The 26,585-nt window shown below is 46.2% G+C and overlaps 1 protein-coding gene across 7 annotated transcripts in view; it reads right to left on the bottom strand.

Annotated features, from left to right (window-relative positions):
* STAG1 (stromal antigen 1) overlaps window positions 1-26,585 on the bottom strand; it is a 356,975-nt gene that overhangs the window by 7,444 nt on the left and 322,946 nt on the right. For all 7 annotated transcript variants that reach the window (XM_039487594.1, XM_039487595.1, XM_039487599.1 and 4 more), the window contains 4 exons: window positions 25,513-25,641; window positions 14,156-14,361; window positions 10,357-10,528; window positions 9,280-9,390 (listed from right to left, as the gene is read on the bottom strand). In XM_039487594.1, the coding sequence (XP_039343528.1) occupies window positions 9,280-9,390; window positions 10,357-10,528; window positions 14,156-14,361; window positions 25,513-25,641 (618 nt within the window). The remainder of the gene's footprint in view (window positions 1-9,279; window positions 9,391-10,356; window positions 10,529-14,155; window positions 14,362-25,512; window positions 25,642-26,585) is intronic.

Below are 26,585 nucleotides of genomic sequence, written 5' to 3'. Positions count from 1 at the left end.
CTGCTGAGGGTGATTAACAAGCAATACCTAGTTAGGACAAGGGTATGGGAAGACGATGGAACTGTGGAACAGAGAAGAGCCGTGCCAAATGAGGCATCCATTGTAGTCTCATACTAAAGTGTAATGGGAAGAGAAGGTACGTACTGAACTCCATATGGCCCCCCTACATATGTCTGTAAGTGGCATGCCATGAAGCACGGCTGTAGTTGATGCTTGTGCCCTTGTGGAGTGTGCTCATACCCCAAGGGGTGGAGACAGTCCTGACAACTGATAGCAGAGTGTAATGCACGCCGAAACCCACTTAGAGATCCTTTGAGCGGCGATCGCTTGCCCCTTAATCTTTTCCACTTGAGCAATAAACAGTCTAGGGGACTTCCTGAATTATCTTGTCCTCTGCAAGTAGAAGGCCAGGACTCAGTGGATGTTGAGGGAGCGAAGGTGCCGTTCCTCCGTTGAGGTGTGAGGCTTCAGAAAGAAAGCAGTTAAGTGTATGGGATGGTTGAGATGAAAGCAGGATACAACCTTTGGCAGAAACTTGGGGTGCAAACACAGTGAAACCCTGTCCTTATGGAACGTGGTAAAGTGGGGGGTCTGCCATCATGGCCCCCTCTTTGCCTACTCTTCTCATGGAAGTAATAGCTACCAGGAAGATGACCTTCATGGAAAGGACAGACAGGGAGCAGGAGGCCATAGGTTCCAATGGTGATTTCATCAACACCAAGAGGACAAGATTAATGTCCCATTGGGGAGCAATGGGTTGAACAGGTGGATAAATCCGTAGGAGGCCCTTCCAAAACCTGGTAGTTAAGGGGTGTGTAAAGACAGAGTGCCCCTTCATGGGTGGTGGTGGTGGTGCAAGGCATCAATAGCGGCTATGTGTACCCTGATGGAATTGAGAGCGAGTCCTGATGCCTTCAGGGACAGGAGGTCGTCCAGAATAAGAGGAATATCTACACCCTCAGAGGCAAGACCCCTCTGCTGGGCCTATGAGGTGAAACGCTTCCACTTAGTCCTATAGGACCACCTCACTGACTCTTTTCTGCTACTCGAGAGGATGTCTTGTACCGCTCTAGTGAAGATGTCCACCCAAAAATCAAGCTCATAGGTGAAATGTCTGTTGATCAGGATATCTGATCTTGCCACCATCATGTGTGAGGCGTTCCAGGGAAGCTTGCCAACAGAAGCGGGGGATGCACTGACATACAGTGAAGGAGGGGAACCCAGAACTGGCGAGGTCAGAATAGGGCGATCACAATGGCCGGTGTTCTCTCCTGTTGGATCTTGTGTAGGACACATGGCAGGAGCAGTAGGGGAGGAAAGGCATAATTGATCTGTTCCAACCAGTGTATGACTAGGGCATCACCTTGGAGGGGTTGGCACCCTCTCCCACCTCCACCCAGAGCAGTACTGTGTGCATTTGCTGTTGGCGTGGGAGGTGTAGAGGTCTCTGGTCAGAGTCTCACAGCGGTCGAAAATGTATGCAACCATGGTGTTGTTGAGTTCCTATTCATGATTGGACAAAATTTCCTGCTGAGAGAGTCCACAGTTATGTTTGCAGTCCTGGGAAGATATGCTGCTGACAACAGGATCTTGTGGGTAATGCACCAATCCCCAAAATTAACTGCTTCTGCATAATGTGCTGGCGACCTTGTGCCCCCTTGTTTCTTGATGATGTAAATGGCAGTAGTGTTGTCTAACATGATGAGAACATGACAGGAGTGAATGGATAGGAGAAATGTACGGCCCGATGTTCTAGGATGTTGATGTGCATCCAGGATTCTTGAGCAGTCCAAGTCCCATGTCATGTGATTGCCCATGTGGGTGCCCAATCCAGCAAGTGACGCATCAGTAATGAGCATCATGTTCAAAAAGGATGGAAGGAACGGTATCCTGGTGCAGACCTGACCTGGGGAGGTGAGAACATTGGGTGGTACTGTCTGTAGGAAGTCTATGGAATGGTGCATGGGAGACTAGGCCCTCTGGAGCCACAGCTGCAGGCAGTGAAAGCGAAGACGAGTGAAGGTCAAGAAGGGAAAGGCAAGCCCTGTCCAGAACAGAAGGAATGGAGACCACCTTGTCAATAAGCTCTTGCAGGATCTGGAATCTGTCCTCTGGTAGACAGGTGTGCGTGAAGACTGCATCGATGCAGGCCCCAATGAATTCTAGGGACTGAGAGGGTACTAAAGTCAATTTTTCAATATTTATGCTCACCACCTAGAAGGAGAGGAGTAAGAGCAGCACAGAGGTTGAGGCTTGAACCTCCCATTTGGATCACGCTGCTAGCAGCCAGTCATCGAGATAAGGGAATATAAGGACACCTTGATGCTAGAGGTGGGCTGCCACTACAGAGAAAACTTTGGTGAAGACCTGTGGTGCAGTAGTGAGTCGAATAGCAGAATCCTGTACTCGAAGTGTCGAGGGCCTGCCATGAATATCAAGAAATGTCTGTGGGTAGGATGGATATCTACATGAAAGTAAGCATCCTGCATTACGAGAGCCATAAACCAGATGTCTTTTTCTAGTGAAGATATGATGGCTGCTAGGGTGACCATACAAAACTTTGGCTTGCGTAGGAAGTGGTTCAGACCACAGAGGTCTAAGATCAGCCTGCCCTTCTTCTTGGGAACCAGGAAATACATGGAATAGAAACCTGTGCTTTGATAGGCCACAGGCACTGGTTCTATTGCTCCTCTTTGGAGTATGGAGTCCACTTCTAAGGTGAGGATACTGTCATGAGAATGGCTTCTGAGGCAGGGCCGGAGTGAGGGATGTGGATGAGGCAGCATTGTGAACTCGATTGTATAGCCACGTTGAATGACATCCAGGACCCACTTGTCCATTATTACCATGCTCCAAGCTGATAAAAAGAGTGCTAGATGCCCCCCAAAGGGGTTGGGTCGGGTATATGTCATGAGGCAAGTTGGCTGGCAGCTCTCTAGATGCACTCAGAAATATTGCTTCTGCAAAGACTGTGTAGGAGATGCTGAAGGCTATGATGATGAAGACAGAGGACGGGGCCATTGGATATTCTGTCGTATGCAAGGATGCTCATAGGGCCACTGATGGAAGAATTGAGGAATTCTGAAATGCTGCGTCAGTGGCAGGCGGTAGAACTTGCGCTTGGGTGCTGGTATGTAGATACCCAGCGATTGAAGAGTGGCTCTGGAATCCTTGTGGGAGCAGAGAGAATCGTCTGTCTTCTGATTGAAGAGAGGAGACTCATTGAAAGGGAGGTCCTCTATGGTGTTCTGTACTTTCCTTGAGAAACAAGAATGTAGCCACAATTTCCTCCTTGTGACAATTCCCTTCGCCATCTTGCATGAAGAAGTGTCTACTGAGTCCACTGCAGCCTGAAGTGTCATCCTCACGATTTCCCTTCACTAAGATAGCTGGGAAGCGGGCACAATCCTGCTGAAGAAGCTTGTCTGCAAAGTCCATCAACTTGCTGTAAGGAAGGAAGTTGTATTTAGCTAATAGAACCAAGTAATTGGAGATTTGAAATAGAAGGCTGGCAGAGAAGACCATCTTGTGACCCAGAAGGTCTAGCTGTTTGCCCTCCTTGTCCGCTGAGGTGGAGTGTGGGTGCTGCTGCCGGGCCTGCTCTGTCACCACCTATATCACGGGTGGGCAAACTTTTTGGGCCGAGGGCAGGGGGTTGGGGTGGAGGAGGGGGTGTGGTGTGAAAGAAGGGGCTCAGGGCAAGGGATTAGGGGTGTATGAGAGGGCTCAGGGAAGGGGGTTGGGGTGCAGGAGGGGTGCAGAGTGCAGGAGGGGGCTCAGGGAAGGGGTGTGGACTGCAGGAGGGGGCTCAGAACAGGGGTTGGGGTGCACAGGGGTGCAGGGTAGAACAGGTTGCTCAGGGCAGGGGGTTAGGGTGCAGGAGTGTGGGGTGTAAGAGGGGGCTCAGGGAGGGGAGTTGGGATGCAGGAGGGGTGTGAGGTGCAGGCAGGAGGCTTAGGGCAGGGAGTTGGGGTGTGGGAGGGGTTCGAGCTCCGGCCTGGTGCCACTTACCTAAAGCGGCTCTGGGGTGGCCCCAGCCCTGTGCCACTCCAGGAAGCACTGCGGCTCCTGGGGGAGCGGGGTGGCAGGGGGCGGATGGCTCTGTGTGCGCTGCCCTTGCCGCACCTCCAGGTACCTCCCCCGAAGCTCCCATTGGCCAGGGTTCCCCATTCCTGGCCAATGGGAGCTGTGGAGGGTGGTGCCTGGAGGCAAGGGCAACGCACGTGGAGCCCTCTGTCCCCCCGCCCGAGGGCTGCTTCTGAGAGAGGTGCGAGGCCCGCAGCATCACAGGGGGCAATCCCGCAGGCCAGATCCAAAGCCCCGAGGGGCCAGATCCGGTCTGCAGGCTGTAGTTTGTCCACCCCTAGCCTATATGATGAGGCAATTGGATGGGACGTGAGAGAACAGAAACTTAGACCCCTTCGCAGGTACATAGTACCTCTTCTCTGCCCCCTTGGGGGTGGGTGTGCAAGTGGCTGGAGTATGCCAGACAGTCTGGGCTGGTTGCAGAATGGGATCGATTGGTAGATACACTCTGGTTGGGTACCGAGGCATGCAAGATATCAAGCAGCTGGTGTTGTTTGTCCTGTATTTCCTCCAGTGGGATGTGGGGTGTTCAGCCACTCTGCTTAAAAGGTCCTGGAACTGGCGGTAATAATCTGATGGTGAGGAGAGAGCCCATCCATGATGACAGAGAAACTCTCTGGTTCCAGCGGTATCATTGGAGTTGGGCTAAGCGATTCATCCTCCACCACCAGTTCTGAAAGGCTACTCAATGACAGTTGAAGAGACCAGATGGGGGACTCCTCCCAAGCTGAGCGGGAAGGTTCCAAAGGCGGATACTGGGGCCAGGTCCCCCAGTGCAGCCAACAAGATGGAGCCAATAGTTGCTGCGGAAGGGTCCCAGGACTGGGGTACCAATGATTCCTTTGCTGGAGAAAGGGAGAGCACTGCCATTGAGTTGGCGGAACCTTCGGATAGTCATATTGGCGGTATAGAAGGGGCAGATCCTGCGCTTTATCCGAGTCCTCTGATGCTGAAAAGTCAGAGCCTGGTTCCAACGGCGGTACCGTCGGAACTGCAGGAGATGTAAGGGAGCAGGCAGGAACATGATCTGAAGGAGGTAAGTCCAAGGTAGGACAGCATACTCCCTTAGATGGAGACTGAACCTGAAGATGTGGAGATGTCACCTCCTCCAAGGCAAAGAGTTCATGAGGCTCGGGAGCCAATTCCAATGTCAACGGTACACGCTCCGCAGTCAGAACTAGAGCTGGAATGGAGGACTGAGGGTTCCCTTGACTTCAGTGGTGCTGATCTGGAATGGATATATGACTCGGTGGACAGAATTGGTGGGTCCGGCATTGTGTGTGTGACTGCTTGCTGTGCTTGTGAGCCTTGGAACATGCTGCTTCTCTGTGGCTGGAAGTTGTGGACGGTGCAGTTTCCTTCTTGGGCCTGGAGGAAGATTTACTGCCATGCTTATGAATATGCTTTCTTGCCTGATGACTAGGCCCCAGGATGGGATCCATAGCACTGGTACCAGTGGAACCAGACTGGGTCTTTGCGGTAGGAGGTGTGCGTCTAGATCGCTCAGGCCGTTGTATGGGGCGGGGGTTCCCCAGCCTGGATCCGACTGTGGCCTCATGGTGACCTCCATGAGGTGCTTCTTGAGGTACAGCCCAGCCTTCCCAGGTGGGGAAGTAAAGGCTTGGGAAGGAGAGGCAGATACTGCACCCGGATGCAATGTGGGCTTCTCCCAATCAGTAAAGGCAATGTTGGTGCTTATCACTGACCAAGAACAAGCGAGGGTCAGACGCGCAGATCTTGAACCCCAATGTCTTCAGCATAATCCAATACCCAGATCTGTGTGCTGGGGAGGGTGATGGGGAAAGCAGACCAGTAAACGGCACCCCAGCGTCTGTAAAAATCCTAAAAACTACTACTAACATTAAACTACTGTAAAAACAACAAAAATACTAACTATATACAAGCATGTATTTTAGAAAGTGCATCACAAGAGACAAAAGAACAGCAGAGGCTCCGACTCGGGCCATGCAGCAGTAAGAAGGAACTGAGGGCAAAGTTGGTCCTCCCTGCTCTTCATCACCTCAGACAAAAAACTATGAGACAGAACAAGGGTGCATGCGCGGACCAACTGAAACTACTACTTTAAAAATCTCCAGCTTCAGACGCATGGCGCCTGAGTATAACCCTTAGTGGAATACAATAGTGACCATCACTCTAAGAATTATAACTATCAGAGTCACCATCTTGAACCTTTGAGACTTTATGAATATGTTCAGAAGTCTTAGATCTAAGAGCGGTTTCCACCCTCTGTCCTTCTTTGGCACAAGGAAATACTTTGAGTAAAATCCCTTGCCCTTGTGAGGAGGAGGGATTGGCTCTACTGCTCCTAATTGAAGGAGAGAATTCACTTCTTGTCACATTAAAAGCTCGAGAGTGGGATGCTGAAGAGGGATGGGAAAGGGGGATGCAAGGTGGGGAGTGTATAAAATACATGGTATGACCTGATGTTATGACCTCTATGACCCACTTGCCTGTAGTGATCCTCCCCCAAGCATGTTGGAAATAGGCAAAGTTGGTCTTCCAAAGGGGAGTAAAGGGGGACAATGGGAGCAGCTGTAAAATCAGATGTGAGGGAAGATTCAAACTCTTGACCAACCATCTAAACTGTTGCTTCAAAGATGACTAGGTCAGGGGTCTCAAATTCAAATGACCATGAGAGGGCCACAAGAGGACTAGTACATTGGCCCGATGGCCGCATTACTGACACCTCCCCCTCCACCCTCCCCAAAATCCCCACCCCAACTCCGCCCCCTCCTTGCCCCCAGGGGGTGCAGGAGGCGTGTGGGGTGTGGCAGGGGCTCAGGGCAGGGAGTTGGGGTGTGGGGTGCAGGAGGGATGAGGGGTGTGGCAGGGGGTCAGAGTGTAGGAGCGGTGCAGCAGGAGGCTCACGGCACGGAGTTGGGGTGTGGGGTGCAAGAGGGGTGACGGGTGTGGCAGGGGGCTCAGGGCAGTGGGTTGGAGTGTGGCAGGGGGTCGGTGTGCAGCAAAGGGCTCAGGGTGGGGGTTTGGCTGCAGGACGGGTTCAGGGGGCAGGCTCTGGCCTGGTGCACACCCAGCGCTCCCTGCCTGCCCTGCCCCCGCGCTGCTCCGGGAAACAGCTGGAACATGGGGGAGCAAGAGCAAAGGCGGTGTGTGTGTTGCTGTTGCTTCAGGCACTGCTCCCAGCATCTCCCATTGGCCGGGAACTGGGAGCTGGTGGGGGCAGTTCCTGAAGCAACTTCAACCCCCCGCACCTCTCCTCCCCCAGGTTCTGTACGCTCCTTGGATTGGCGCGGGGGTAGAGCAGGCAGGCAGGCAGGGAGCCTGCCCTGCCCCCGAGCATCGGGCCGGAGCCGCTCTAGGTGAACGCTGATGGTAAACGGTCTTCCCTGTGACTGTCAGAGAGTAGGTTCCTGAAGGGATATGCTGGAGAACCCTGAACAGAAATAGAGGAGACTGACTAGAAGTCTCCTTCATCCTCCTCCATCTCATCCAATGGAGGAGCACTCACAGAAAGTGGTGCAGTGTCCTACATTACCAGAGGAAGGTGGTCAGGAGATTGAGATCTTGGTACTGAGAGAGATTTGGTACCCATAAAGAGCAGGGGCTTTGGTTCATCCATTATAGAGAGATCCTTTGTACAACTGAATGTTTGTGGTATCGAGTAGGGGATCACTACCGATGCAGTAGCTGAGCACACAGTTGCTGAAGTTGACGGTACCACTGATGGTGAGTATACTGAAGTAGATGCTTGCTTGGTGACAAATACATAGGTACCAACAGCTGGTCTGAGCTTGATGGTGCCAGTCCAGTATCTTTTCCCACCTTGCTGCTAGAGGGTACCAAGGTCCTATGGGAGCCATGTCTGTCCTTTAAGCTTTGGGACTTCACTACCTCCGCAGTACCAGAGGAGGAGTCCTCCAACTCAATGGTACCAAGTCAAGAGGTTGAGGCTTTGGAGACTGTAAATCTCTCTGTAGAACTCTCCTGGGCTTTTTCAGAGCTGGCTCCTTAATGTGAGACTCTGCATTCCTCTTTTTAGAAGTCTTCAATGAAGCCTCCAAAGTCTTCACCTTCTTAGGGGAAGCCTGTGCTGAGGCTGAAAGGGCACTGGATCAGTTGAGAGACAGGTATGTGGAGGAGTGACTCAGAAGCTGGCCTATGGCAGTGTTCCATCATCAATAGTTAGAGTTTAATCTCCCTATTCTTCTTTGCCCTGGACTTGAGGGCCAGGCAGAGGTTGCACTTCTTGGAGATGTGGGACCCCCCACAACAAACAGACACATTTAGAGTGGCTGTCCTTACAGGTATAACCTCTTGACAGGAGAGGCAGCATTTGAAGCCTGGAGAGCCAGGCATGCCCTGCTAGGAAAAACAAGCCTCCTGAAGGGAAAACAGGAGAAAAAACACAATCCTCTCAATGCGTATCTAACTAATATAACTGTACTAACAACTGTCAATACTAACTATCTTAACAAGTATAGAAAAATAGAAAAGCCAAGGCACGCTCAACTAAGGGTCTGTCTCAGGCTGAGGTGACTGAGAGCTATATAGCCTTGGTGTCTGGTACCAGGAGGCATACGCAAGTCAAACAGACACTGCTAACTGAAAATCTCTGATCAAGGGCTTGAGAGGTGCATGCACACTGGAAGTGGAACACTCATAGGGACGCTACTTGAAGCATTAAACCTTACAACAACCCTCCAGGGCAGGCAAGTGGTAATAGCTTCATTTTACAATAGGGCAAGCATGTACAGAGAGGTCTCGTGATTGCTCAAGGTCTCACCGTAAATCACCAGGAATTCTGGGAATAGAACCCAAAACTGGTTCCCAGGCCTGAGCATTAATGGCTTGATCTTGTAAGGTGCTGGACACTGGCCCCAATCCAGCAAAGCACTTCAGCAAATGATTATTCAAATGAGTGGTCGTACTGACTTTGGTGGGAGTACTCTTATGCTTAAAGTGCTTTGATGCATGGGGCCAGAGCAATCAATGTCTTGCAGAGCTGAGTGCCAAACCTTAGGCCACACTCCCTCTGCTGATGCACATCATAACTTCATAAAGCTGTTAGTGTGCTTGTATTAAGAGAGATAAAATGTTTTACAAACCCTAATAAAATAGCAGCTACACAGGGCAGGGTTAAGTCCATCATTAACAGATTCACTGATTCAATTACTCATCATGAAAAGGATCTTTGGTGGTTTGAACACTTACACTGCATGTCTTACACCACTTCTCCCTTTCATGTAATTCATTCCTGTCCTGTCCTTTCGATTTAAATCTTCTAGCTTCTGCTGGCCCAACCAAGATATCTGCATCTGGGGACTAACACATATAGAGCAGCATTACTAACTCAGTCACAACACTGATTTTGTATTTATTATTTTTAGATGCCACATCAGTAAGTTTTTTCTCGGGCCAACTTCAAGACAGTATACTTTGCCTTCTTTGCACTACACTGGCAAAACAAAGTTCTTGTAAACTCAATTTCACTGGCTAGTATGGCCTGGCTGCTTTGCTCCAGAATGATATTATGCAGCCAGAGCATACCAGTGAATTTGCCTATAAAAGTTAAAACAAACAAACAAAATGTATGTCTGATATTACATATCTTCAAAGTTTTAGAAATATCACATAGTAGCATTCTCACAGTTTCTTGTTCAGTGTTCATGTATGAACTTTTAAATTAAGATAGCCAAGGAAATTCCCAGAAAAACTACAAAAAGTTGGAGTTAAGATCTGTAATTTAGGGTAAAATAAGTTATAGGCATGTTATAATTATCCCCCAAACAAGCATTATAAACTCAGGAAAAGAGCTTTTAAGGTAAACTTAAAAGAAATTCAAACATTTTTCAAGTTATGAAAATGCATAGTTAGGGCACCCAAATAACCTTAACTCTGCCTTGTGGTGGTGAAAAAATAAAAGAAAAATCCCATGTCTTTAAAAATCAGTTAAAACTAATTGAGGGCCACAGACACTAAAATGCCTTAAAATAATTGTATTGTTATTGCATTGGATAATTTCAGCATCCTTGTAATATATTTCCCCCCTAAATTATGAATATGCCCTTTCTACCTTTGTTTTAACAGTTTGTTTTCTGAGAATCTAAAAATGATATTTTCATTTGACACAATTTATACCAGGCAAGAGATTTTTTTTCTCCAAAATATATGCTGCAAATGTAAAACCACAAACAAGTTGTATAACTGCTACTGCTATCCCAACTGTTTTGTTTAGCATGTGTTTCTTGTTCAGCACAACACATTTGAGCATAACATCTTGGTACATACTTGTGTAAAAAATCTTGTTCAGATCCATGTTCTGACTCATGCTCTTGAATCTGCTCTCCCATTTGTCTAGTGTTCTCTCTCAATACAGTTGAAGTGAGCTGTGGTGTTTGCAGAGCCCCTGGAGTTTGAATGGTGTCGTTCCTGTTTAGCCATGAGCCTTCCAGACTCTCATCTATAAAAATATAAATTACATTTAGCTAGTTACTTGAGTCAGTGAATTTATTCAGCACAATATTACTATGATTCATAACTTATTCAGGCCAACTTTAAACAGGATATTTATTGGCGGCACATATTGCATAAAGTATAAGATTTAGAATACATACATAGTGCTAATTGAGGACTTGAATTTATGTATTCATCCACTGGTACATTTTGATACAGTTCACTACCTCAGTTAGAGCAAATTCTGCAAAACTATAAGTTTACAAATTCAGTATTTTACACCATAAATAGGTAACTAGATGATGGATTAATCTGGATTAAATCTCCAAGAAGTTTAATTTCCAGATCTAATTAAATTTTGTATTAGTACTCAGGAGGAAGGATCCCAACTCCTTATGCCAAAGAAGAATTAGGAACAAGATTCATTCCCCTTCTTTGAACTACCAGGTATTCCTAACAACATTTCAACCTCAAAGCAGGTATTCTAATAAACAACAACAATAATAATCAATCAAATATTTGTATTGCAGCGGTGCCTAGAGAACCAGGTGCTGAATATACACAGAGCAAAGATGGTTCCAACCCTAAAGAGTTTACAATCAATGTATAACATGAAAGACAACATGTGGATATAACAAACAGATGAGGAGGAGCACAAGATAAGGATGGAGATCTGGCCAAGGATGGGTCATCAGAGACTTTGGTGGGAGAGGAGTGAGCAGAAGCTAGAAAGGAGAGTCTCTGTTTACAATGGAAGTGGAGGAAAAGAACTCCAGACAGCAATTGCAGACAGAGCGTTCAATGAGCCTACGAATGAAGGGAAGAAGGAAGATGGGGTGGTAGCTGGAGATGCAACCAGAATCAACCATGAGTTTTTTTAACATGGGAGAGACTAAAGGATGCTTGCTTGTACTGCGAAGAGAACGAAGAGAATGAACCACAGGGAAGGGAGAGATTGAGAGGGAGATGATTACAGCGTGAGCGAGGGAGATCAGGAAATGGGATAAGGTTGCTGGGACAGGCGGAGGGATTAGAGGAGGAGAACAGACAAGAGATCTCAGTTTCACTGATGGGGGAAAGGAGAAGTAAGTGATGAGAGGGATTAGGAAAGGAGGGAGGGGAAGGGAGATCCCTTTGGATTTTGTCATTTTTCTCATGCCTTTTTCTTTTTGGGCTTAACTGTTGCCTGCTTGTTCTTGAATTTACCCTAATACAAATGCCCTTGGAGCACCTCTGCCATTCAAATTTATCTCATAGTTTCTTTTCAGTTCCTCCTTTGTGCTTGATTTCCTTTGGGCATTAAGTAATGCCAGTAGAAATCCATACAGAGAGCAGATTTATGTCGAGTATCAAACATATATAGACTCTTGACCAGACTGTCGGCTGCACTTGTCCCAGATCTGGCTGAGCTCCCCCTGTTGGATACTCACCAGACTGCTGTGAGACAATCCAAACTGAATCCGTGTTCTTTAAGCCTCCAGAGGCTGAACAGACTCCAGGCACTACCCCATCTGGGATGCTCTAAACATCCTGAGCTGAGACCCCAAGGTCCAACTGCCTAATCACTGGCAGAGGCCACTCAATCCGATCTGCTGCCCTAGGCAAAACATCAGTGTGCCGCCCTGTCCCACCTCCTTAAAAGTTGGCCTTGGACCCCTAGAGTCTTCCCTGATGCTACTACCCCCACTCCCAAACTTCATACAGCTGGGTTGGAGAGACCCCAACGTGTATCCTTTCCAGGTAGGTTGGCACCAGGTGTCCAGGGCTCTAAAGCGGAGCAAGCCCCTGCGCAGCCACAGAGGGACACGGGCATCATCAGAGGACAGCTTCCAGCCCATTGAGCCCAGGTGAATGGGCAGCTTGGAAGCCCATCCCCCTAGCACAGGAGTTGGCAGGCTCCTTCCCACTGGGCAAAGTCAGAGTCTCTGCACCTTGGCCCCCACACACTGGCCCAGCCCACACCAGGCTGCCCCAGCCCAGCCCTGCACTTTGTCCCCTGCACTCCACACCACCATCCTACCCCCTGCACCCTCAGCCTGCAACCCCACTCACCCCCCACTGCATCTCCTCCCCATCGCAGCCCACACCCCTGCCTGGCCTTGGTCCCCAGCAACTTTTCTGGCTCATTAATCCTAGTATTGGATCCTAGTATTCAATACCTCAATCCCGAATCTTGTGGTGACCTGCTATTAGTCAATTGTTATGATAAAATTGGCTTGTTATTTCTACTCTTTCTTGTCTTTTTCAAGGGTCAGTTTGTAATGATTTTCTTCTGCCCTAGCATGCTCCCAATGGATTTTTAGGCCTTGTCTACACTACCAGGGTAAGTCGACCTAAGTTCCGCAACTCCATTTACGTGAATAACATAGCTGGAGTTGACTTACTACGGTGTCTACACTACACTGCATCGACGGGAGAGTGTCTCCTGTCGACTTACTTTACTCTTCTCGTTCCGGTGGAGTACCAGAGTTGATGGGAGAGCGATCTGCGGTCAATTTAGTGGGTCTTCCCTAGACCCGCTAAATCGACCCCCGGTGCATAGATTGCAGCAGCACTGATCCCCGGTAAGTGTAGACATGCCCTCAGTTGCAATTTGGAAAGGATTAAGCTTTTTTTGTAAATCCGCTGGATAATTTCTGAATATAGACACTAACACAGTGGGAACTAATAGAGACTTTGATTGAAAACCTGCTATGACTTTGCAAGAGTGTCTATACCTGAAGGTTTTAAAACTCATTTCATCTATACAAAAGCTGCCTTCACAGCAGGACTCAAATATCTCTAAATGAAGATCAAGGCACAGCAATACTCTATTGATTTTGTCTTTAGGTTTGATGCCCACTTTAGGAAAGCAGTCCTGCAAGCATTGCTTAGAAGAGGATAAAGTTACTGTTTGATACTTCCCACCTGAGTTCTCTGTTTATTTGGAGTCTTACAATGGAACTTAAGAGTAGGTGGAGACAAGTTATGAGTGGCGCTCGGGATGTCAGCTCCCTATATGCCATTACGTATGAACATGTGCATCCTTTATGAAGCATGTGTGAGGTCGCAATGGACACTATTTTCTAGATGGCTCTGTAACAAGGACGAATATGCATCCAACAGATGTAGTTCAATATAGACCATCATCTCCAAGAACTAGATACTAGTAAGTCACCTTTCTCTAAAGTTTTACTAATTTTTATATTTTTCCTTTTTATCATTTTTCCTATGTTTTTCCCAAAATGTCAGGCTATGTCAGAATTTAGCACTTGGGTTTGTGTGGCAATGCTAGTGAGAGAACGTAATTTCCAGATCGGAACAAGTTAGAAAAACAGAAATCAGAGGGGGAACAAGCAGTAGGGCTAACATGTAACTCTGTAATCATATACTATCTCCACACTAAGACCAAATGCTTTTAACAGTTCTGGAGCTGCAAATCTCAGCATACATGCCCAAGAGTGGGGATATGTGTAAACAATTTCAAAAAGAAAAATCTACAGGAATTTGTAAAACAAGATTTTTTTTTAAATCAGTGCAGTGTGTATGTGTATATTTCAGTGCCAATGCCAAAGCCAGACAGAACTCATGAAAGAAAAGAAGGGTTAATTAATTTAATGTATTAATTAAAGGCATAATGTAAAGCCATACATACCCTCCACCCTTTTTTTGTGAAGTGGAGGTCGTCCTTTCTTATTCCTCACTGAAGATGCTTTGCTGCTACTACTTCCGCTGTTCACAGACATTCTGTCATCTTCGCCCCCAGTAACTAGTGAATTTCTATAGGAAATCAGTGGAAGCCATACATCTTCCCTCCTTTCCATCATCTGCTCTGTCAGGAACTTCTCCAAATATGAGTGACTGTGAAAACAGAAGACAATGTGTAAAATAACTTTCTGTGCATCATTTCCCCTCTGCCCAACCCCTAAGGGGCCCTCTTCACACTTTTATCTTGAGGTCCTGAAGATCTCCCATGCTGTTTCTTCCTATTTTAATCCTACAAACACATACTGGCAAGGTACCATCTTTCTGACTGAAGATGACTCAATAAAATTCCCTTCAGAACTAGTTAAAACAGCTGCTTAACTGTCTACAAATATTCCCTGAGGAACAAAGTGTGAAAGTAGAATGAATTATATTGTAAAAATAAGAATGGATTAAAGAAATGTTGTATGTACCTTTAAGCAGAAATAAGAAATGTTGAAATACAGGTGCCAGGAAAAGAAACATTAGGCATAAACAATGGTGCTAATGGCAAAACATTAACAGAAGATGGGTGATAGTTAGTAAGGAAATAAGATATGCATGCCTAGCCCAGGTAAACTTATCTGATTCTGCTTCCTTTGTTATCTTGTTAAGTTCTCACCCTTTTATCTGTATAAATAAGATAGTTTGTGTCTTGCATGGTGCTCACATTATCTGGGTGTCATTAGCAGAGCGCTGTGCTAATAAAACAGAGTGGTCTGACAAACTGTGAGTCCTGAGTCTAACTTTGACAAATGCAAAGTGCTCTTTCCCCCATAACACACCCATAGTGGTCTGAAATCATTCACCACGTTTATACTATACCTGAATGCTATTTCTAGTCTCAATCCCTAATACGATCAACATACATATTCCATCCATGTAAACAGATGGATTGAATTTGGCAATATTCTGAGCACTGGCATACTTTTTTCAGAGGAACAATGAGAGAATTATTTTCTCAAACACAACCAATTATTTTGAAATTAAAGATATTGACAATCTGTAGGCACTGGAGCCCAATTGTTCCTGCTGGCGTTCGTACATACTTGCAATAAATTTGGGAAAAAAAATTGAGGGCCTGTTCTCCAAATTAGATCTCCACCAACTACAAGTTTTTGTGTATATTCTGGTGAACTTCAGGCTTTTTTGGTCTGTCTTTTTCAATTATTTAACCATACAATCTAAAACAGCCAGTCAGATTAATATGATAATCTATACAAAAACTGTTAAAAAAGTATTGTTACACTTGTGAAGTCAAGCACTCAAAAGTTAGGAAATCCCAGAATTGAGGATGTCTGTGCAACATTAATTCTGTTCTTTTGAGAAATGTATTATGAGACAACCTTTAATTACATTATCATTTAACACAACACCCCTGGATGTGTCATTGGTAGTGAGGTCCAAACCCAAGACTTCTGGAGCTACAAGTATGAACTTCTATTGCCTGAGCTACATGACCCAACTAGAGTAGTTAGGAGGGCGTTAAATTAAAAACAAGTGCGGAGGGTGAAAAGAGGAAACAAATGAGCACTCATTTAGCACAAAGTCAAGATGTTGAGAACAAAATTAATCAAGACACCAAAGGAAGTGAAGAGAAGAAAATTTTCAATTGCCTCCCCACCAATGCTAGGAGCCTGGATAATGAACATAAGGAACTGGAATGGCTCATTTATGAGCATAAATTCAACCTAGTTGGTATTACAGAAATCTAGTGGAAAGGTTCACATGACTGGAATGTTAAAATCACTGGTTATAACTTATTTAGGAAGGAATGAGTGAGCAAAAGGAGAGGGGAGAAGCACTCTATGTCAAAAATTACATTACCAGTTTCTGGTAATCTTGCATGCTTATGATCAGTGTCCTAACAGATAAAGCACAAGATGGTGTCTGCTAGTGATCATCAAATCACACTAGATAACTGGATGACTGACTTCTTACGCACATATCTATAATGTGTAGGGAAAAAAGCTGTGTGATTATGGGGAACTTCATCTGAGTGGCACCCTAGAGGTCTCATGCTGATGATGCTAAAGCACCTTCAGAATTTCTAAAAGTTATAGATGTAATTATAGATTATAGATACACTTCTAACTCAAAAAGTGCTGAATCCAACAAGAGGAAATTCTATAACACACCTTGTCTTGTAGCTTAGGTACAAGTGACTATGATCTGATCACATTTGCTATGTTCAGCAGAAAAAAGTCCAAATGAGTAATATATATACTTGTTGCTTTAAAAGGGCCAATTTCACAAAGCTGAATACAACTGATGAGCCAAATCAGTGCAGAAAAAATGTAAACAAAAAAAGTTTGACTAATAACATGGGAATTGTTTAAAAACATTTTAATAGATGTCTAAAAAGGCCACAGTCGAGAAAGAAAACCACACTCCTTATAACTTGGGTTAGAGGGAAAGTGAAATCAAAAGACAGTTTCCTGTTCTGTAACTGGTGTTCTTCAAGATGTGTTGCTCATGTCCATTCCATGTTAGGCGTGTGTGCTCGCCACATGCACCGGTGCCAAAGTTTTTCCCTCAGTGGTGTCCATAGGGGACTGGCTCTGGTGGTGTCCATATGGTGCAGTATAAGGGGCGCCGCCGGCTCCCCCCACCCTCAGTTCCTTTTTGCTGGAAACTCTGCAAGTGGGGAAGGAGGGCAGGTCATGAACAACACATCTCGAAGTACACCAGTAACGGAACAGGTAACTGTCTTTTCTTCTTCAAGTGCTTGCTCATGTCCATTCCATCTTAGGTGACTCCGAAGCAGTACCAACGGAGATGGGCAGGAGTTCATGGATTTGTAGCTTGTAACACATCTCTGCTGAACACAGCGTCATCTCTGGCTTGCTAGGTGATGGCAGTGTGCCGTGAAGGTGTGAACCAAAGACCATATTGCAGTTCTGCAAATGTCCTGGATGGGGATGTGTGCCAGGAAGGCTGCCGAGGATGCTTGCCCTCTTGTCGAGAAGGCCTTCACCAAAGGTGGCGGCTGGACCTGTGCCAACTCATAACAGGTCTGGATGCAGGAGGTAATCCAGTTGGAGATCCTTTGAGAGGACACCTGAAGGCCTTATATCCTGTCCACTGTCGTGATGAAGAGCTGCGTCAACCTGCAGAAGGGCTTGGTACGCTCCAGGTAAAAGGCCAAGGCACGGTGAAGTCCAGGGCATGCAGCTGCCTCTCCTCATTGGTCTTGTGCGGTTTAGGACAGAATACCGGGAGGAAGATGCTCTGGTTGATATGGAAGGAAGACACCACCTTCGGCAGGAAGGCCAGGCGGGGTCGCAACTGTATCTTGTCTTTGAAGAAGACTGTGTAAGGTGGCTCTGATGTCAGGGCTTTAATCTTCAACACTCGTCTAGCCAGTGTCACTGCCACCAGGAACGCGACTTTCCACAATAGGTGGGAAAGGGAACAAGAGCCCAAGGGTTCAAATGGCAGACACGTGACTATGGAGAAAACTAGATTGAGGTCCCACTGTGGGACAGGATCCCTAACAGGAGGGAAGAGCCTTTTGAGGCCTTTCAGGAACCTGATGTTCATCTCCTGAGAGAACACCAATCTACCCTGGATCGGTGGATGAAAAGCCGAGATGGCAGCTAGATGAACCTTGATAGAAGAGAGGGCCAGGCCCTGATTCTTTAGGAAGAGCAGGTACACCAAGACTGACTGCAGAGAAAAGCGCTTCGGGGAGACGCTATGCTCAGATGCCCAGTGAGAGAACCTCGTCCACTTTGCCAGATAAGTCACTCTAGTGGAGGATTTTCTACTTCCCAAAAGGACCTGCTGCACCTCCCTGGAGCAGGCTTGCTCCTCTGGGTTCAATTATGCAGCATCCACACTGTGAGGTGGAGGGAGGCGAGGTTGGGATACAGGAGGCGACTGTGGTCTTGCGAAAGAAGGTCCGGACAGTCGGGCAGCGGCCACGGGGAGGCTATTGCCAGATCCCACAGCGTGCTGGACCAATGCTGACGTGGCCATGCCAGGGCGATCATAATGACTTTGGCTTTGTCTCTCTTGATTTTTGACAAGACTCTGCTGACAACTGGGACGGGCGGGGAGGTGATAGGCTTCCAGGTGGAGCGCATGTTGGATGCAGAAATCCCATAGGCAGAGTGCCTCTTGACAGAGAGCCGATGAGCGCACTCTCCCTTGCCTGTTGATGTAAAACATCGAGGCCGTGTTGTCTGTCAGCACTTGAACCACTTAGCACTTGAACCACTCAGCTGGATAACTGTTGGAGGAAAACCGTGCAGGCGAGGCGAGCTGCCCTGAGTTTTGACATTTATATGCAATGTCATCTCCTCTGCGGACCACATATCTTGCGTCCGCACTGCACCGCGGTGCGCTCCCAGCCGAGGTCTGAGGCATCTGATATCAACGATACCGAAGGATGTGGGCTGTCAAACAGGACTCCATCGAGGACTGTTCCAGGGTAGGTCCACCATTGCAACATGGTGAGTACCCCTGGTGGGATGCTGACAACCTTGTCCAGGTGATCCCTGGACGGGGCATAGACTGTAGCCAGCCACTGCTGGAGAGGTCTCATTTGGAGCCTCACATAGCAGACAATGTATGTCTATGCTTCCATGTGGCCCAGTAGCCATAGTCAGACTCTTGCCGTCGTGAGAGGAAACGCAGAGACTTTGGCGATGAGGTTCCTCACTGTCTGGAACCTGATGTGTGACAGAAACGCCTTCGCCCTCATGGAGTCAAGGACTGCCTGATAAACTCTATTCTTTGTACAGGGACCAACATTGATTTTTCCTTGTTTATCAGCAGGCCCAGTCTCCTGCACATGGTCAGCAGCATCGTGAAAGCATCCTGGACCTGGGACCTGGAGTGACCTTGACCTGCCAGTTGTTGAGGTATGGGTAGATCAGGACACCTCGATGCCTGAGGTAAGCTGCCACAACTGACATGTATTTTGTGAACATCCTCTGTGCCATTGCCATGCTGAAGGGGAGCACCGCAAACTAATAATGTGTGGATCCCACTGTGAAGCAGAGGAAGCATCTGTGTCCTTGAAAGATCGCTATATGAAAGTATGCGTCCTTCAAGTTGAGGGTGGCATACCAGTCCCCTGGATCCAGGGAGGGGATAGAGGAAGCCAGGGAGACCATGCGGAACCTCAACTTCTTGAGATACTTGTTGAAGTCTCACAGGGTCCAGGATAGGCCTTAGGCCCCCTTTGGCCCTTGGAATCAGAAAGTAATGGGAGTAGAACCCCTGGCCCCTGAAATCTAGGGGGACTTCTTTCTGCAGCAGGCCTTGCACCTCCTGATGCAGTAGACTCTTGTGAGAGGGGTTCCTGAAGAGGGACGGGGAGGGAGGGTGGGATGGGGGGGTAGAAACCAATTGGAGGGTATAGCCCTGCACCACAGTATTGAGGACCCAATGGTCCGAAGTTATAGACACCCAGGCTGGGAGGAAAAAAGAAAGGCGGTTGGAGAAGTGGAGGGGGTCAGAATCCAGGACAATGGCTGGAATGTCGCCCTCGGGCACACTCTCAAAATGCCTGCTTCGACCCCTGATGGGAGTGAGAAGAGCTGGCCTGTGCCGAGGTAGAGGGCTGTTGGCCCTGACGACGTTTATAGCCCTTGCCCTTCTTCTGGAAGGGCTATTGCCTAGCCTGGCTGCACTGCTGGTGGGGAGGCTGTGGCTTAAACGGCTTCCTCTGCTGCCCAGGGGTGTATAGGCCCAGGGTCTTGAGCGTAGTGCGCGAGTCCTTCAGCCCGTGTAGCTTATCGATTGTTTTCTTTGCAAACAAAGCTTGGCCATCGAAGAGGAGGTCCTGGATGGACTGTTGGACCTTCACCAACAAGCCAGAGGACTGCAGCCATGCCGCCCTCCTCATAGTTATGGCTGAAGCCATGGTCTGTGCTGCAGAATCAGCCGCGTCTGAGGCCATCTGCAGTGCCGCCCTCGCCATTCCCTTCCACTCTTCCAGGATGGCCTGGAACTCTTTTCTGGGGTCCTCCAGCAGGGAATCAAGAAATTTGGCCATTGATTGCCAAATATTAAAATCATAGAGACCCAATTGGGCCCGATGATTCGCCACCATTTGCCTCTTTATTTTTAAGAGTAGCCCCTGGTTATTGCTGCCTTTTCCACTCATTGACTGCAGACACCACTAAAGAGTTTGAGGCAGGGTGGGTATGAAGATATTCATACCTTCTTGCAGGCACATAAGTACTTGCACTCCGCACGCTTGGAGACTGGGGGTAGTGATGAGGGGGTCTGCCAGAGGGCCTTGGTAATCTTAGTCACCCCTTCATACACTGGCAGCACGACTCTTGCCAGGGCTGCCGAGCTGAGGATGTTGAATGGGGTGTCCGAGGGCTCTTCTAGCTCCTCAGTTTCTAGTACCAAGTTCAAGGCTACCCTACTCAAAAGCTCCTGATGAGCTTTGACATTGTCCTGGGGGACTATAGGTGGGGGCCCCATGATGGCCTCATCAGGGGACGAGGAGGATGATGCAGGTGCAGCAGGTGTCACTGCCTGTGATCTGCTCAGTAGGGCCACTTTCCCCTGTATGTTGCATCTGGGGGGTTCCAGGCACGGTGGCCTCCATCTCAGGTCGGTGGGAGACAGTGGCTGAAGGCTTGTTGGAGCCTCCCAACACTGATTTATGCCCTTGGGATGGGCTGTGGGAACCCCCATGGATTCCAGGGGTGCCGTGGCATAGGCCATTGGCTCTTGGCCCACGGTAATCCTGGTGGTGCCACAGGGAGGACCGGTGCTGTCAACGGAGGACCTTGACTCACCTGCAGGGGTTCTTGGTACGACTCTGAGCCCTGAGATGGAGGGCCGTGTTCCGGAAACCGGGACCGCACTGAGGCTGACCAGGTGTCCCGGTCCTGGCTGCATCCATCTCCATGCTCCGAGTGGTATCCTTACATTGGCAACAACCCACCTCATCGAGATCCCAGTGACCAGCGTCGGCGTTCGGCGTATCCATGGCAGTACCCCAGTGATATACACCGCGATTACAAGTGTTGACGCTGGTATGGCGACCTATATCTGTAGGCTGGTGACCATTATTGAGAGTCCTGATGGGGGCTTTCACAGGATCGGTGACGTACTGAAGGAGAGTGGCTACGACGCTCCCGGTACCAGGGTCATGGGCTCATGTGTGCCTTGGTAGGTCTATGCCACACTACCGGTGACTGACACTTCGAGCCTGCAGAGTGATGGCTGGAATCTGGAGACTGGCACCAAGGGCTCCAACTAGTAGGCAGCCCTACGTCCAACGCGCGGTGGCTGCCAGCGGGCGAGTGGTGGCGGGACACTCCCTGAGGTGGTGAGTGGAGCTGCACTAACGGGGATGAGGGGTGGTCCAAGAGCAGGCTTACCACTTGATTTGGGAGCTGCCATCACTGGTGTGGGTGGCACTGAGAGGGACAAGATACCCTGCGTCACCTGCAGAGCCTCTGGAATCTCCACGTGCCGGGATGGGCTAACCCGCTCAACTTGGAAGTTATGAGCCACCTTTGTGGGTCTAGGCTTGCCTCCCATCCTCTCCATGCCCTTGGAAGCAGGAGACTGACCTCTCCCAGTCTTCCTCTTCTTGCTGGCCGGTGAGGTGGATTTTTGCCTGTCCGACGATGGTACTGGTGGGGTGCTCTGCACCGAAGCCATGGTGCTATGTGCGGAGTCCGATCGCGGCTGCTCCAGTGCCGGTGTCAGCGCCGACTCCATAAGGAGCGCTTTAAGTCAAATGTCCCACTCTTTCTTAGTGCGAGGCTTAAAGCTCTTACAGATGCAACACCTGTTGCTAACCTGAGACTCCCCTAAGCACCTTAAACAACTGGTGTGGGGATCACTGACCGGCACAGGCTTTTTACACTGGTTGCAGTTCTTAAACCCTGCGGAGCGGGGCATGCCCCGTCCGGGACACTACAACTAACTAACAACACACTAAGGGAACTAATACTAACTGATATAACTATTTACTACAGAAAGTTCACAACTAACAGATCTGGAGAAGGAAAGGTTTGCCGAAGTCAAGGAATGTTCCAGCACTGTCCAGAGGGTACCACTGAGGGAAAAACTTCCGGCACCGGTGCATGTAGCAAGCACACACCTAACATGGAATGAACATGAGCAAGCACTCAAAGAAGAACTATAACATATATTTAAATATAAATATAATTAATGGAAGAAAGGCGAATGAATATAATGAATATTCATACTAATGAAATAAATCTGAAGGTACGAATTGTAGAAAAATAATAAGGGAAGCAAAAGTATGAGAAATATGTGGCCAGTAGAGTTACAGACATTAAGAAGGAGTTTTGTAAAGTATTTTAGATGCAAAAAGAATCCTAACGGTAGTATTGGTCCATCACTAGTTGGAAATGGTAGATCTGTCAATAATAATGCAGAAAAGGCAGTAAATATTTCTGTTCTGCATTTGGGAAAAAATCAGATGATGTAGTCACACCAAATGATGATGAAATACCTTCTATACCACTAGTGTTTTAGGAGGATGTTAAACAGCAACTACTAAAACTAGACATTTTGAAATCAGTAGATACAGATAGCTTACATTCAAGACTTGTAAAAGAGCTGTCCGAGGAGCTCTGGCCTATAAATGCTGATTTTCAGTAAATCTGGGAACAATGGGGAAGTTCCAGAGGAATATTCGAAAGTTAGTGTTGTTATAATATTTAAAAAGAGTAAATAGGATGACCCAGGTAATTACAAACCTGTCAGCCTGACATCAATTCTGGGCAAAATGTAGGAACAGCTGATATGGAATTAAATTAATAAAGAATTAAAAGAGGATAATATAATAAATACAAATCAACATGGGTTTATGGAAAATAGACCATGTCAAACTAACATGGTAACTTTTTTGATGAGATTACACGTTTGGTTGATGTAAGGTAATAGTGTTGATGTAATATACTTAAGACTTCTGTAACACATTTTATATGGTACTGTACGCAATATTTTGATTAAGAAACTAGAACAATACAAAATCAACATGGCACACATTAAATGGATTAAAAGATGGCTAACTGATAGGTCTCAAAATGTAAACTGCAAACAGGAATCATCACTGAGCAGGTGAGTTTCTAGTTGGGTCCTGCTAAATGCAATTCAACATTTTAATCAACAACCTGGAAGAAAATGTAAAATCATTATAGATAAATTTTGCAGAACAAAGACTGGGGGAAGGGCAAACAACAAAGAACACACGTCACTGATAAAGCATGATCTGGATCCCTTAGTAAGCTGGCTTCAAGCAAACAGCATGCATTTTAATATTCCCAAATGTAAAGCCATAGATATAGGAACAAAGAACACAGGAGATAATTACAGGATGGAGAAGCAGAGACTCTAATCCTGGGAAGCAGAGATTCTAAAAAGGACTTGGGGGCCATGGGATAATCAGCTGAACTTGAGCTCCCTGTGCGACCTTATGCCCAAAAAGCACTAATACACGCCTTGGATGCATAAGCAGGGGAATATTGTGTAGGAACAGGGAGGTTATATTAACTCTGTATTTGGCACTGGATGACTTCTACTGGAGTATTGTGTCCAGTTCTGGCATCTACAATTCAAGAGGGATACTGATAAATAGAGGAGTGTTCAGAGAAGAGCCACAAGACTGATTACAGGATTGGAAAACAGGCCTTTTAATAGCAGACTCAAGGAAGTCAATATCTTTAGACAAAGTTAAGGGACGACTTGATTACAGTCTACAAGTACCTATATGGGAAACAGAAATTTGATAACGGAGGGCTCTTCAATCTAGCAGACAAAAGCATAAGATTCAAAGGTTGGAAGTTGAAACTAGACAAATTCAGACCAGAAACAAGGTGCTCCCCCATTGGGAAATGGAGATAGTATCTGTTACCAGATGGAGAAGGTTCACTGGGGGCATGATGGAGTGATTTCTCTCATGATTAAAATCCTCATATAGGCAAATACCTCTTTCACTCTGGACATGGCCTTTAAAGTCTGGGCCTACTAACTTCCCTAGATCAGTCAGTCATTCTTTCAGGAAAAGAATCATACAAATTCCATCACAAGGCAGGGCAGCTGACATGAGGGCCTTGTGCATACTAGACAAATGCACCGGTTTAATTAAATGTATTTGAAATTCAATGTAGCTAAACTGGTGTAAACTCCTAATATTTAAACTGATTTAAGCCTCTCTTATATTAGCTTAAGTTGGTAATTTACTGATGCAGGCTAAATTGACATAAACAAACTTTAAACTGGTTTAAGTGTGTTTATACTAGAGGTTTAAATAGGCTAACTAATTTGATTTTTTTCTTCTTGTACAGATCAGGCCTATGATTTTCACAATGATAAATTGAAAGGGAAGTGGTCTTTACATCAAATGAATTGATAGCACACCTGAGAATTTTTTGGCAAAAAGGGCCAGCTCGGACATGCACAGTAGATAGGTATCACTTAGATCCACTGAAGTCAGAAATTCTTTAGACAGATCTTTGCAATCACAAATCTTAAGGACCGAAACTTGAATTTCTTATCTTTCACAAAAACAGACAATTCTGCTGTAAAAGAGGAATACGTTTTTGGTGTAATCTTTGACTCCTGACTTTCCTTAGACCACATCCAGGCTGTGACTAAATCCTGATGTTTCTTTTTCCACAATATATTAGAAATCCCACCCTTCCTATCTATCTTGATGCTTGATGGCTTGTCCTCATTCTATTCAATTCCTGCCTTGACTATTGCAAGATCCTCTCTCCTGTCGTCTTGATACCCTCCATCTCCTGCTTATAGCCTTTCCAAAATGCTGCCACTAAAATAATCGTGCTTACCCATCATTCATATCACTTCAACCCTCTTTTTTAATCTCTTCATTTGTTCCTCTGTATCCATTGCCCTGCATATCAAATTCAGCCTTCCTGCTCTGGTCTTCAGGGTCAACACCATTCTGCCCTATCTAGACCTACATCAATGGTTAGGCAGCAACTGAGTTGGAGTTTTGCAGATTGCTGTGGAGCCTAAAGCTGGGACACAGACACTTAAATTTGGGTATTAGGTGCATAAAGTACCTTTGTGGATCTGGGCCTAAAGCACTGATCCTGTAAACATACACATTGTTAAGTTTAAGTTCAAACATTGGCTTCAGTGGGACTACTCATATACACAAGTATACATATTTGCAGGACCAGGCCCTTTGATTGCAAATACCTTAAAGCGCACAGTTTAACCACCCACCACAATGATGAATAATACAGTTTAGCAAAGCCCATAACAAGGCAACAGAGTATCACTTACACAGTCTTTTTGTCCTGCCGCAAGAGTTTAGAAGAAAATTCGCTAAGCACTTCAAGGAAAGCAAGGTTAGGAGGTGGATATTCTTGTCCTTTTTGATTCTGGTATTTGAAGGCAAATTCTATGCCATCTCTATAGTAAAGAAAGATGTAAAAAATGTGAACAAGTTTGTGAACAATTTCCTGTACTGCTGTAAGCTTTTTATTCCTTTTAAGTCTCAAAAACTTTTTTCATTCTAGTGCCACAAATACAAAATACAGATTTTATTTTTAAAGAAACAAGTAGGGAAGTCAAAAGAATTTTTAAAATGTATAACATTTTCAGTGACATATCAAACAAATACAATTGGCATCTGTGGATTTTACTCTCTTTTCCATCTTTTAAATCTAACTTATTTTTTTCTCTTTTCTCTTCTCTCTTTATATTTTACTCTTCATCTTTTCTGTCTCTTTTTCTCTGTTCATTTCTTTCCCATCCTCCTGAAAACAGCTTGTGTCAAATTAAAATAAGTAAAGAAATGCTAAACATTTAAGAAAATATTTCTAATATTATTCCAGTAGTTCAATTTAGTACACTAACTAAAACACTTTGCGCTCTTTTACATGCAATACTTAATAAATAATTCTGTTTATAATGGAAATACATTATAACCTTTAGCTATAGAGACAAAAATAAAAGTGCAACATATTGTATTTTTATTTATTATATATTACACACAAAAAAAGCTACTTTAAAAGAACATTATTAAGGTTGCAAAGTCAAACACTCAACAGTTAAGGAAATGCCATTTATTAAGGCTGCTTGTGCAACCTTAATTGGGACTGTGTGTGTGTATGCATAATGGTACAGCCTTTAACATCATATGCATTCATCGTGTGCCTTTGACCTCATCAACTGCACTCTGCCCACCAATGTTTCACTCCTCCCAGAATTATTCAAACATTACAGACTTCTGAGGAAATTCAAACTACTATCATATTTAAAAAATCAACCTCCGCAAAAATGTGGGAGAATCATATGTGGAAATTCTTTCTTCACACCTAATTAAAATACTCTGTAGTACAGGACTGGCAGTA

Source organism: Mauremys reevesii, linkage group 9 (genome assembly GCF_016161935.1).
Source record: "Mauremys reevesii isolate NIE-2019 linkage group 9, ASM1616193v1, whole genome shotgun sequence".
Classification (NCBI taxonomy): Eukaryota; Metazoa; Chordata; order Testudines; family Geoemydidae; genus Mauremys; species Mauremys reevesii.
This window is presented reverse-complemented; position numbering and strand designations above follow the sequence as displayed.